At 38.2% G+C, this 11,698-nt stretch overlaps 1 protein-coding gene across 1 annotated transcript; it reads right to left on the reverse strand.

The window, feature by feature from the left end:
• Positions 1 to 2,120: 2,120 nt before the first annotated feature.
• LOC110026711 (putative disease resistance RPP13-like protein 1) lies at positions 2,121 to 7,751 on the reverse strand. Its single transcript, XM_020727776.1, has 5 exons — positions 6,645 to 7,751; positions 5,669 to 6,103; positions 5,028 to 5,624; positions 3,731 to 4,995; positions 2,121 to 3,655 (listed from the first exon to the last, which is right to left on the reverse strand). Exons 1-5 carry the CDS (start codon positions 7,725 to 7,727, stop codon positions 2,407 to 2,409), a joined length of 4,629 nt encoding a protein of 1,542 aa, XP_020583435.1. The 5' UTR covers positions 7,728 to 7,751; the 3' UTR covers positions 2,121 to 2,406.
• Positions 7,752 to 11,698: the final 3,947 nt, after the last annotated feature.

The following is an 11,698-nucleotide window of genomic DNA, read 5'->3' on the forward strand; positions in this document are numbered from 1 at the left end:
CTCTTGATTCTTATTCATTTACATATGTATCACATAAAACCATAAAATATCAAGTAATACCAAGTATTATCAACCAAGTATTCATTTTTTTTTTTCCAAAAGTAATGCCAATATGAGTTGGCAAGGTGGCATATTTGTAATACTTGAAAGAATTTGATATTAAGTATGGAATTAGTCCTCCTCTCGGCGAATGTACTTCTTTCAGTGTGTGAAGTTCCTACAAGTTGAGTGTTCTTTGATAGAAATTCCGGTGAAGGTGAGAAGTGTCGGGGAGGAGGACTTCTGCGATTTTGACGGGCGCTTCCCGCATCAGATTGGAAGGAAGAGTGTTCAGCGAGTTCTGCAAGTTTCCTTATGTGCAGAGAGAAAACTGCGAGTTCTCTGTAAGAACTTTATGAAATTCATAGTGAAATTTTTGGTGACGTGGTTTCATGAATTTTTTCTATTCTCGGATTTTTCGTGCGATATTGAGGTTATACCGAGGGTACAATGGGGTTACATCTGCGGTATAACCCCTTGTAACCTCCCTGTAACTTTCTGTAACCTATATTTACCCTAAAATAAGATTTACCCTAAAATAAATTTCGCACTTCTGTTATCATATATTAAGATGTTACACGTAAGTAACAGAGAGGTTACAGGGAGGTTACAAGGGCTTATACCGTGGATGTAACCCCCTTGTACCCTCGGTATACCCCGATATCGCACGCAGCGCTGCGTACGTCCATCGCACGCAAATTTCTCATATAAACTTTTGCCAAATCTTTTCATTCCCATCAAAATATTATCTTTAACTGTCAATCCCAAAAGCACCAAACCCTGATCCTACAAGTTTTCGTCTTTTTCGATCGGTGCATTCGCACACATACACCACGAAATTCCTATAAATTTACATATCAAATACCTACTTTTTACTTTTTTTCGCATTCATACCAACCAAAACAAAAAATCATCATTTTAACATTTTAACTATAAAATGGTGAAATTAGATATGTGTATGTAAATACATAAGAAGTTAGTGGCATCTATGCACTTTTTCCTTTTCAGTGTTCATTAACTTCCAATGTGCCACTCATTCCATTCATACGGCTTGAAAGTAAATATGCAAAATAAATAAATAAATAAGGTGAGATATTTTCCTTTTATGGTATATAATTTCTCAATTAGTGTATCAAAGGATATAGAACTAATGATTTTATTTTATTTCTTTTATTACTTGTGCTATTATTGTCTCTTGATTCTTATTCATTTACATATGTATCACATAAAACCATAAAATATCAAGTAATACCAAGTATTATCAACCAAGTATTCATTTTTTTTTTTCCAAAAGTAATGCCAATATGAGTTGGCAAGGTGGCATATTTATGATACTTGAAAGAATTTGATATTGAGTATGGAATTAGTCCTCCTCTCGGCGAATGTACTTCTTCCAGCGTGTGAAGTTCCTACAAGTTGAGTGTTTTTTTATAGAAATTAGAGTGAATGTGAGAAATGTCGGAGAGGACTTTTGCGATTTTGACGGGCGCTTCTCACATCGGATCGGAAGGAAGAGTGTTCAACGAGTTCTGCAAGTTTTCTTTATAGAGAAAACTATGAGCTCTCCGTAAAAAACTTTATGAAATTCATAGCGAAATTTTTGATGGCGTGGTTTCATGAATTTTTTCTATTCTCGGATTTTTCCACGTAAAATCTTTTTGTGTTATCTTGGTTGTTTTGATTGTGCTTTGTGTTCAATTTTTGTTCCGATTTTCTCAAATTGGTACGATCCTGTTATTCCGCACTGTTGTTTAGTTTCTAATTGATCCAAAGTCCAATAAATTTAGGAGCTATTTGCGATGTACTCCTAACAAGTAATATGTATAGAATTACGAATGTATTTCTCACATCTTATGAGTTTTAAAGCTCTTGATTTTGCCCAACTTTACTGAATGCCACATTGCATCAAATGTATAACTGAAACAAATTTTTAGTTACACTAGATGTGTCATATGAAAAGACATTCAGTCAAAACACAATAAAATTCGGGTCACACCATCAATATTTTAACTGTAAGACTCCTTTATCTATACAAAATCACTAATCATGGTTTAACTACAATTTAAATTAAAAATTAACGGCAAAACAATCATTTTATAATCTAATTGTTTCAAGAAACAAAAGTACTAACAAATTGGCAATAATTAGAAAATCTAACCTATAATCATGGGTTAATTCGTAATTGTTTAACTCTTCGGTGAAATTTTGAGAAGATGACAAGATGAACAAATTCAAATCACACTTATGGTATTGAACTACAAAATTTGAAATTTCTAAGACCAAATAGTTGCTCATGAAAATCACATATTCACATATTGATGGGAAGAGATTGATTTGGAGTGACACCAATCACACACACAACAACTATTACATATAATCAATACGGACCTTGGGAATGTGTGCGATCTTGTGCCAATCAGAGCCTGAAAGTTTTTTATAACGCTTCATCAACTTTGGATGACAATTTGATATAGCCAGTGAATACAAGGAGGAAGGGAGGTCTGGCAATGATTTGAGGAGTGGAATTTTATATAATTCTAGATACCAGAGGGATGAGACAGCCGACAAAGAAGCTGGCAGGCACTGTAGGTTATCAAGTCTAGCTAGAGTCAGTGACTCCAAGGAGGAAGGGAGCTCTGGCAATGATTTGAGGAGTGGAATGCTTTCTATTTCTAGTCGGTAGAGGGATGAGATGGCGGACAAAGAAGATGGCAGGCACTCTAGGTTATGAAGCTTATATAGACGCAGTGACTCCAAGGAGGAGGGGAGGTCTGGCAATGATTTCAGGCGCGGAATGCTATTTAAATATAGACGGCTGAGGGATGAGATGGCCGACAAAGACGATGGCAGGCACTCTATGTTATCAAGACTATATAGAGCCAGTGAATACAAGGAGGGAGGGAGGTCTGGCAATGATTTGGGGACTGGAATTCTATATAAATCTAGACTGTTGAGGGATGAGATGGCCGACAAAGAAGATGGAAGACACTGTAGGTTATCAAGACCACTTAGAGACAATGAATTCAAGGAGGGAGGGAGTTCTGGCAATGATTTCAGGAGTGGAATGCTATTAAATTCCATTAATTCTAGACTATCGAGGGATGAGATGGTCGACAATGAAGATGGCAAGCACTCTATGTTATCAAGATTACTTAGATGCAGCGAATCCAAAGAGAAAGGGAGGTGTGGCAATGATTTGAGGAGTGGAATGTTATATAATTCTAGCTGCTCGAGGGATGAGATGGCCAACAAAGAAGATGGCAGGCACTGTAGGCTATCAAGCTCATATAGAGACAGTGAATTCAAGGAAGGAGGGAGTTCTGGCAATGATTTGAGGAGTGGAATGCTATAGAACGATAGACGGTTGAGGGATGAGATGGCCGACAAAGAAGATGGCAGGCACTCTAGGTTATCAAGACTTTCTACAGTCAGAAATTCCAAGGAGGAAGGGAGGTCTGGCAATGATTTGAGTAATGGAATGTTTTTTAATTCTAGACGTTTAAAGGATGAGATGGCAGACAAAGACGTTGGCAGGCACTGCAATGATTCGAGGTTGCTAAGATGTATTTCTTCCAGGGAGACGGGGATGTGTGGAAGCTGCTGAAGCTGAGGAACACTTTCGACACGTAGAATCTTAAGTGAAGAGAGGCGTTCCAAGGAGGAAGGGAGAGACTGCAGTGCAGGGATTTACTGCAGGGATTTGAGGCCTCTAAAGCTCAACTCACGAAGGGAAGAGCAAACGTGTGGAAACCACTGCACATCATTATTAAAAATTGTGAGCTCTTCCAAGGAGGCGATACTTACTGTTGGCAACAAGGATGGGTCTCCGCGGAGAGAAATCAGATTGGGGCAATCTTCAATACTCAATTTTCTCAGTGCTTCAAGTCTTACATCCGCCTGAAGAAGAGATGTGATGTTTGAACACGAAAGGACCTGTAATGTTTCAAGGGGAATCGATTTTGAAATGCCGCAACAGTTGTTAGAGCCTTGCTTGCAGTTCAAAGCAGCCTTCCATCCGATGTTTTTTATCTTCATCTTCTTGAGCTTAGGAGGCACACAGGGCAACTCCTGCAGATTTGGGCAGTTAACGAAGAAGAGTTCAGTTAAGCAAGGAAAGAAACAGTCATATGCTGCTGCTGCTGCTCCATCAAACCAATCCTCCAATACTTGCTCCAATACTTGTAATCCCTGTAATCCCTCCATATTTAGCACCTGCAACGATGGAAAGACAGAAACGTTGTCATTCACATGGAAATTATAATCAAGCCGCTTTGCTTTTGGCATGTTACCAAGGTACAGTGACTTAAGGTGGGGAAGCTTCCCAAAAGGTGGAAGAGTTTCCCACTCGGAACACTCGTCCAGACGGATGTACTCTAGATTGGAGATCAATTCAGCATTGTACATCCATTTTGCAGAGCTTGCACCCTCATATGACACTATGGACAATCTTTTTAGATTTTTGTATGGTTTAAGATTTTCAAGCACAATCACATCTAAGTCAGAATTGACAATGTTCCGTAGGCTTCCAACTTCCCTGTCTGATTTCCTTTCATCAACAGTATAATGCTTCATGTCTGAGTTCCGTTCAACAACAGTTTTGCCCCAATTCAAGAGTAAATGTGTGAGTTTTCTCTTATCAAATAATTTTGCATTGCGAGCCTCTACAGCATCTTTCACATTTTCCAGAAAATGTACTTTTAATTTGCGCAAATCATTCATATGTTCCAACTCCCCAATCCGATAACCATTCTCATTCTTCACATTAAACTCATTTAGTTCTTGAAGTGACCTTAATTTCCCAATTCCAGGTATACTCACATCGCCGGGCAATTCCAAGTGACGTAGATTAGAAAGATAACTCAAATCGCCAAGCAAGAAATCATCTAAGCGAGCTCCCGAAAGCCCCTTTTTATAGATTATGAACCGCAAATGATAAAGACTGCTTAGAGATCTTGGCATTTGAGTGAGATTAGCATACTTGGCATTTGAGTGAGATTAACAGTAAGCTTCAAATATCGAAGATGTCTCAAATTTTTAATAGCCTCAGGCATTTTTTTCTGATGTGTAGAGTGTATGAACAACAAACGAATCCTGCTCGAAGCTTCAAAAACTTCAGCAAGTATTTCAGTGAAATATTGGCCACGTCTTTCACTTGTAAGAAAAAGTGAACGTAAGCTTTTAACATTTTTGATCATTCTTAGCACTTCGAGATTTTCAGTTTTAATAAATAAGTGTCGAATAATTTTAGGAGTTTTAAGAGATAAAACATCATCTCCCACAAATCTGAAACATTCCTCTGAAGAAATAGACTCTGCCAAATCATGTAATAAATCATGCATCTTATAATAGATTTTTTCGTGATACTGAAACTCGTCAAAGAAAGATTTTTTGACCAAAACATCAAAATACCTCCCTCCAATATCTTCCAAAGTCTCTCCTTCAATAGAAGATTCTTGAATGAAACCCAATGCAATCCACATTCGGACTAAATCATCTTTATCAAACTCATGATCTTGCGGGAATATGCCACAAAATGCAAAACAATTTTGTAGAGGTTGTCGGAGCAACATAAAACTCAGCTCAATCTTAAGATAGACAAAATGTTATTACGACCCGGTTCTGGTTCTACGTTTAGAACATCAGAACTATTTAAAATGTTCATCCAGAAGCTCTCTTTCAAGTTAGAATTGAGAATACCACCGACGATCTTTGCTGCTAGTCGAGATCCTGAAAGCTTTTTAACTATCGAACTAGCAATGTTTGATAATTTTGTATAAGCACCAAGGTTCTCTACACCAGCAAATGCATGGGTGTTGAGTAGCTTCAAACACACATCTTCCTCCAAGCCCTTTCTCAATGTTTCCCTCTTCTTTTTAAAAACATTTGCAATCGTCGATGCAACTGCAGCCATTCGAGTAGTTATCAAAATCTTACTTCCGAAACTTCCATTAGTCAGAGGGGAGAGCACATTCTCCCATTTGCTCATATCTTCCTCCCAAATATCATCTAGAACAAGCAAGAATCTTTTGGATTGCACGACAGCTGTCAAGAGGTATAGAGCCATTTATGTAATAAAAAATTAATTTCTCAATTAAAATTTAGTCTTTGTTTAGAGCAGAGTTACAGCTGTTTAAATAAACAACAATCAAAAGAAGCTGCATTTATTTTATTTTTAAAAGTCAGATTGCTTCTTCGTAAAATACAGCTTGCTGCGTCAGCTTTTTGGAAGGGCCGTAAATGAACTTTAGCTCTTGTTTGATTCTTTAAAAAAAATTATTGTTCAGTTCGTTTATATTTCAAAAAAAAAATATTTTTGCATTTAGCTCGCTTGCTTAATAAGTCGAATATAAATAAAGAATCATTTTGACAACCTTAATCATACAGTCGTAAGTTATTAAGGTTTGGAATGAGAATCAAATCTAATTATTTATATTCAAACATCATAATGATCTTCGCTGCCAAAGGAGATCCTAAAAGCTTTTTAACTATCAAACTAGCAATATGTGTTAGTTTTTTATGAGCATCAAGGTTCCCTGCACCAACAAATGCATGGGTGTTGAGTAGCTTCAAACACACATCTTCCTCCAAGCCCTTTATTTTCAATGTTTCTTTTCATTCTTCTTTCTAATCGCATTCGAAATCATCACTGCAGCAGAATCCATCCGTGTAGTCAACAAAATTTTACTTCCCAAACCTCCGTAAACTAGAGGGCAGAGTACAATCTCCCATTTGCTTATATCTTCCTCCCAAACGTCATCCAGAACAAGCAAAAACCTTTTGGATTGCACCACAGCTTTAAGTCTCTTTTGAACAGCAGCGAGTGGTGACTCCAAACGAGGGCTCTCCTCGTTAAGAAATTCCAACATATCCTCAATGATCTTTTTTGCATCAAAGTCGTTGGAGACACAAACCCATATTTTCAGTTCAAATTCTTCTTTCAGATCTTCAAAGATGTGTTGCAAGAGAGTTGTCTTGCCCACGCCTCCATGACCCACTATGGATAGAAGAGAAATGTTTTTGTACAGAGTAGGGCTAGCAATATGAGTTGGATCTTCATTTGTTGGCCTCCTCAACCACTGAATAACAAAATCCTTCTCCTCGCCTCGACCGATGAGAACATTTTTGGGCAAGCATCCTGTTTCACGATCTTTGCGCAACTGAAGCTCCAGCTCCTGCTGCCCCTGCTGCTCCTGCTGCTCCTGCTTTTTGTTTTCAACGAGATCAAGAAAAGTACTGACCTGAGCTGAAACTGTATCAAGTTTCTTCACAACTGCCTCCAGTCTCTCCAAGTTGGGATCCTTTTTGAGGGCTTGTTCGCAGACTCTGCGAAGTTTGCGAGCAGGTTCCAAAAATAATCTAGTGAATGAAGAAGGCGCCTTTGTTTCCTCCATGTTCAGCACCCGTTCTTGTTCTTCAAGCCTCATGTACTCAAAGTCATCAAGAACATCATCTGCCTCATCGATGGCATCTCGTAGCTGCCATAACCAGCTGTTGAGTGCTGGGTTCCGATCTCTGATCTGTGCTCGGTTGTAAGCAGAGACGACAGCTTGGATCTTGGGGTTGTTCTCTCGCAGCCTTTCGAGCTCCTCCTTCATGGCTGTCGGCCATCCGAAGTACTGATCTTGCAGGTAATCAGAGCAAGCGTTGATGAGCCTATCTATGACTCGGCCAACAAACCAGTCTGCCATGGCACAGATCAAGGTTAGGTTATGAGGGGGGTTATGAGGGGGAGAGACGGTGGAAGAGAGGAAGAGAAGAAGAGGGTACAGAGGACGAAAGTCGGTGGCTTTGCTATGAAGGATGCGTAAAGTATCTTTATACGTAGTGATTTCCACCGTGGCTTCCCGACTCTCATTGACCCGACTCTCATTGACGTAGTCGTCGCTTGCTATAATGAATGAGTGGTGGAACCATTGATATATTATTGGCTTGCTATAATGGTTGTGTGGTGGAGAATGGAAGGGATGGCGTTTTAGTTGCTGGATGAGTTTTCTGCTGTGTAATAAATTAAAGAGCAGGTTTTCAGATTACTAATACTATTTAACTTAAGAAAACATTAATTCAAACAACTTACTATAGTTTGTGATTTAAATTTATATTATTTTATTATTTTATAAACTAAACAATAATAATTAAGAATAACTTTAATGAAAATTAATTTTAACTTAATTAACACTATTTTAACTAATAACTAAATATTAATAAAAATTATTAATATCAACAACAATGACAACAAGCCTTTATCCCACTAATTGAGTTTGCCTACATGAATCTTTTTTCTACATTGCGTCCAATCAAGTGTCATATTTTCATTAAATCCTAATAATTTAAGATCATTTTTTATATAATTTTCCTCTCAGTCTAAGCGGTACTTTTTAATCACACAATAGGCACGAATCATTCCTCCACATCAACTAAACAATTTGAATTCTACTAATAACATATCTATCTATATCACCAGCACTTTTAACAACAGACCCGAGATATCTAAAACATTCACAATTTTTAATTGGATGTTAAAAATCTTAATATCCAATTAAATAAATTATTCATACTTATTGTCATAGTCTCTAATAAAAATTATTAAACTACTACACTCACAAGCCGAGCCACATAGGTGTAAGGGTGTAAATGGCCCGAGCTTGAGCGAGCCCAGGCTCCGCTTTTGTTCAACCCGTTAAAAAATACCCTGTTTGTGTTCAACTCTTAAAAAAATACAGCAATTTGTGTTCAACTAGTTAAAAAATATCACTGTTCGTGTTCAGCTCGTTCATATGTTGAGCGCAAAAAATTTTTTTTCTTATTTTGCACTTTTGCTTAGCGAGCCGAACACGAGTTGTTCTCAAACAACAATCATTTTGACAATCTCGTTCACACAACTGTAGGATGTTTAGAATATGGGCAAGATTTAAATATTACTATTTTATCAAAATATTCATTTAAATAGAATTTAATATTCTTTTTTATTTTTTAATTAATAATTTAATTGAATATAAATCATGTTTGCCCTTTAGTCAATTAAATTATTATTATTATTATTATTATAATATATATATATATATATATATATATATATATATACTCACGGTTGTAGGCATTAAGTTGAAAATATTCATAAATAATTTAATTGATGTACCTGTACCTTCGGAGGCTTATAGCCTTTTGAGGTTATTGATACATCTTTTCCTTTTGAGGTTTATAGCCTTCTGAGATCTTTGAGTGGAGACCCTATCAACCACTTGCTCTCGTGAAATCTTTCTAGTAAGGACTATGTCTACTACTAGCTTCCCATCAAGACTTGCCTCTTGGGCATGTCTTTCAGGGCAATGGTAACTGCTCATTGAGTTTTGCCTCTTGGGCTCAACTTCTAGGGGTACCAGATCTTCCCATCGAGTCATGTGGCTTGCGCTTGACTTCCAGGGGCATGGTAGCTTCCCATTGAGTCTTGCTTCTTGGGCTCAACGTTCCTTCAAAAAAAAAAAAAAAATTGAGTCTTGCTTCTTAATTTTCACTAAATGACAAGTTTTTATAGTAACATGAAAATTCTCGTTAGAATAAAATTAGGAGTTTATATGCCAGTCTTTTATTCAAATAATTTCCAAGTTGTACTTTTCAGTCGATAACACTGACGATTTTCTTCTGGTTCTCATCACCTTGTTCTTATAAGTAGCGACCCAGCTGACCTTGGCGTATTAGTCGTTCAATTTCTTTTTTTAATTGAAAATATTTTTGGTTGAATGCACATTTGCTTAGTGGAAATGACAATATTGAGACTGTTATCCATCATCTGGATTTTTTAACGGCCTTGGCCACTTGATGACTTTTTCATCCTTGATGGCTATTAGGATGTTGACACGTGACATGTTGAGTGACATGTATTATTTTTCTAATCGAGGCTCACGATTTCTCTGCGGTCCAAACTTTTTTCGTTGTGAAATTTGATTGATACCCTCTGGGTTATTCTAATGCTTGTCCCCCAATCGCTTGAATTGTTCCTTGTATGCATTGATGACCTCATCTACAAAGATTTGAGCTTCAACGCGATGAACAAGATTGACATAAGAGCGAACCATCTCCCACATCAGTGATGAGTAGAAATGTCCTAGGCAAAGCACTTTAAGAGAGACTCCTCTCAATAACTCTGGATCTACTTTCAGAATCTGGCAAGCTTCAGTGGAGAACCCGCAAAACTATTCGTTGATGGATTCCCCCTCATGTTGACAAACTCCTGATAAGTGAGATGAATCTTTGATGATCATTCTATCTTCTATGAACTGTTCTACAAATAGTCAGACAAGCTCATTGAAGGTGTTGATGATGCCATCCGGGAGGGAGTAGAACCATGTACAAGTTTGGCCCTTCAGGGTCGCTGGGAACACTTGACAGAGAAGTGAATTAAAGCCACGGTGAATGTGCATGATAGTTTGATGTGGTCGACGTTCTTGTATGGGGTCAGTTACTCTTTCATAGGCATTGATGTTTGTGAGTTTGAAGCCCGCTGGGATAGGGTGTCGAAGAACTACTTTCGCCAAAGGAGAGGATTCTGGGAAGTTGCGGCGAGCTGGAAAATGATTACTATTCTCCAAAGTGGACTCTTCCCGTACCAGGTATCATGGCTCATCATGGATTACATCAGCAGGAGAGACAGTAAGGCAATGCGATATCATATGAGCTACATGAGACGGATGCAGGTATCATGGCAATGCGATATCATATGAGCTACATGAGACGGATGAGTGAACCATGTAATGTCCAAAAGATTGGTGTCTCGTCTCAGTAGTAGAATGGTTTCATCATTAGAAGAAACCTGGAGAGTGAGGTATTTTATGTTCAATGTTGAACTAGTGCTAAATAAGCTCCATTGGGGTGCGAGTGTCGCTCACCGCATAGGAAATTAAGGATCTCGTATTGTGACTCTTCCATCCCACGTATCGTTCTCAAGAGAATGACCTGAAACAGCTTCATCAGCGGAGTAATGCCTTATAGTGTAGGAGGATGCAGAGGCCTGACGCTCTTGGCTCCGTGACCACCTTTTGGAATGATTGGTGTTGGAGCAGGATGCTCCATTGTTGTGATTGCTGTGCCCAGTGGCCATGCAACAAGTTTCACAAGTACTTTAGTAATGAGAATACTCTTTTCCCATAGACAACACCAAACTGAGTGTGTCGGCAGTAGAGTAATAAATTATTATCTTAACATTTCACAAGAATTCAATACACAATCAGAAAAGAGAAGACAACCAGTAGAGACCCCCGAAATTTTTATGTGAAAAACCCAGAAAAGGAAAACAACGGTGTCTGGCCCAGCTGAAAAAATCCACCATAAGTTGATGATTACAGAGATCCCTTGTCTCATATGCTGAAAAAAGGCTACAATGTTCTTTGATTTACAATGTCGGTGTGCTGAAGAACTTGTTGTAAGAAAGAAGGGGCGACCGATAGGTGGTGGTCAATGGTGGTATGCGGCTGTCGACAGCGGTCGGCGGTTGTTATTGGTGACAGAAGTGGTGCTGGACTTTAGCTTCTTCTCAAAGCTTCAAGTTGTTTCGCATTCCTCCAGCTTTCCTCATCAAGCCTCTAGCTCCCCATAACCTTCCCAACAAACATAAAAGATTTTTGCCCATTGAGCCATAAATCGCTTTTATTATCTTTATTTACAG

The sequence above is a fragment of the Phalaenopsis equestris genome, unplaced genomic scaffold (assembly GCF_001263595.1).
Source record: "Phalaenopsis equestris unplaced genomic scaffold, ASM126359v1 Scaffold000397, whole genome shotgun sequence".
Taxonomy (NCBI): Eukaryota; Viridiplantae; Streptophyta; class Magnoliopsida; order Asparagales; family Orchidaceae; genus Phalaenopsis; species Phalaenopsis equestris.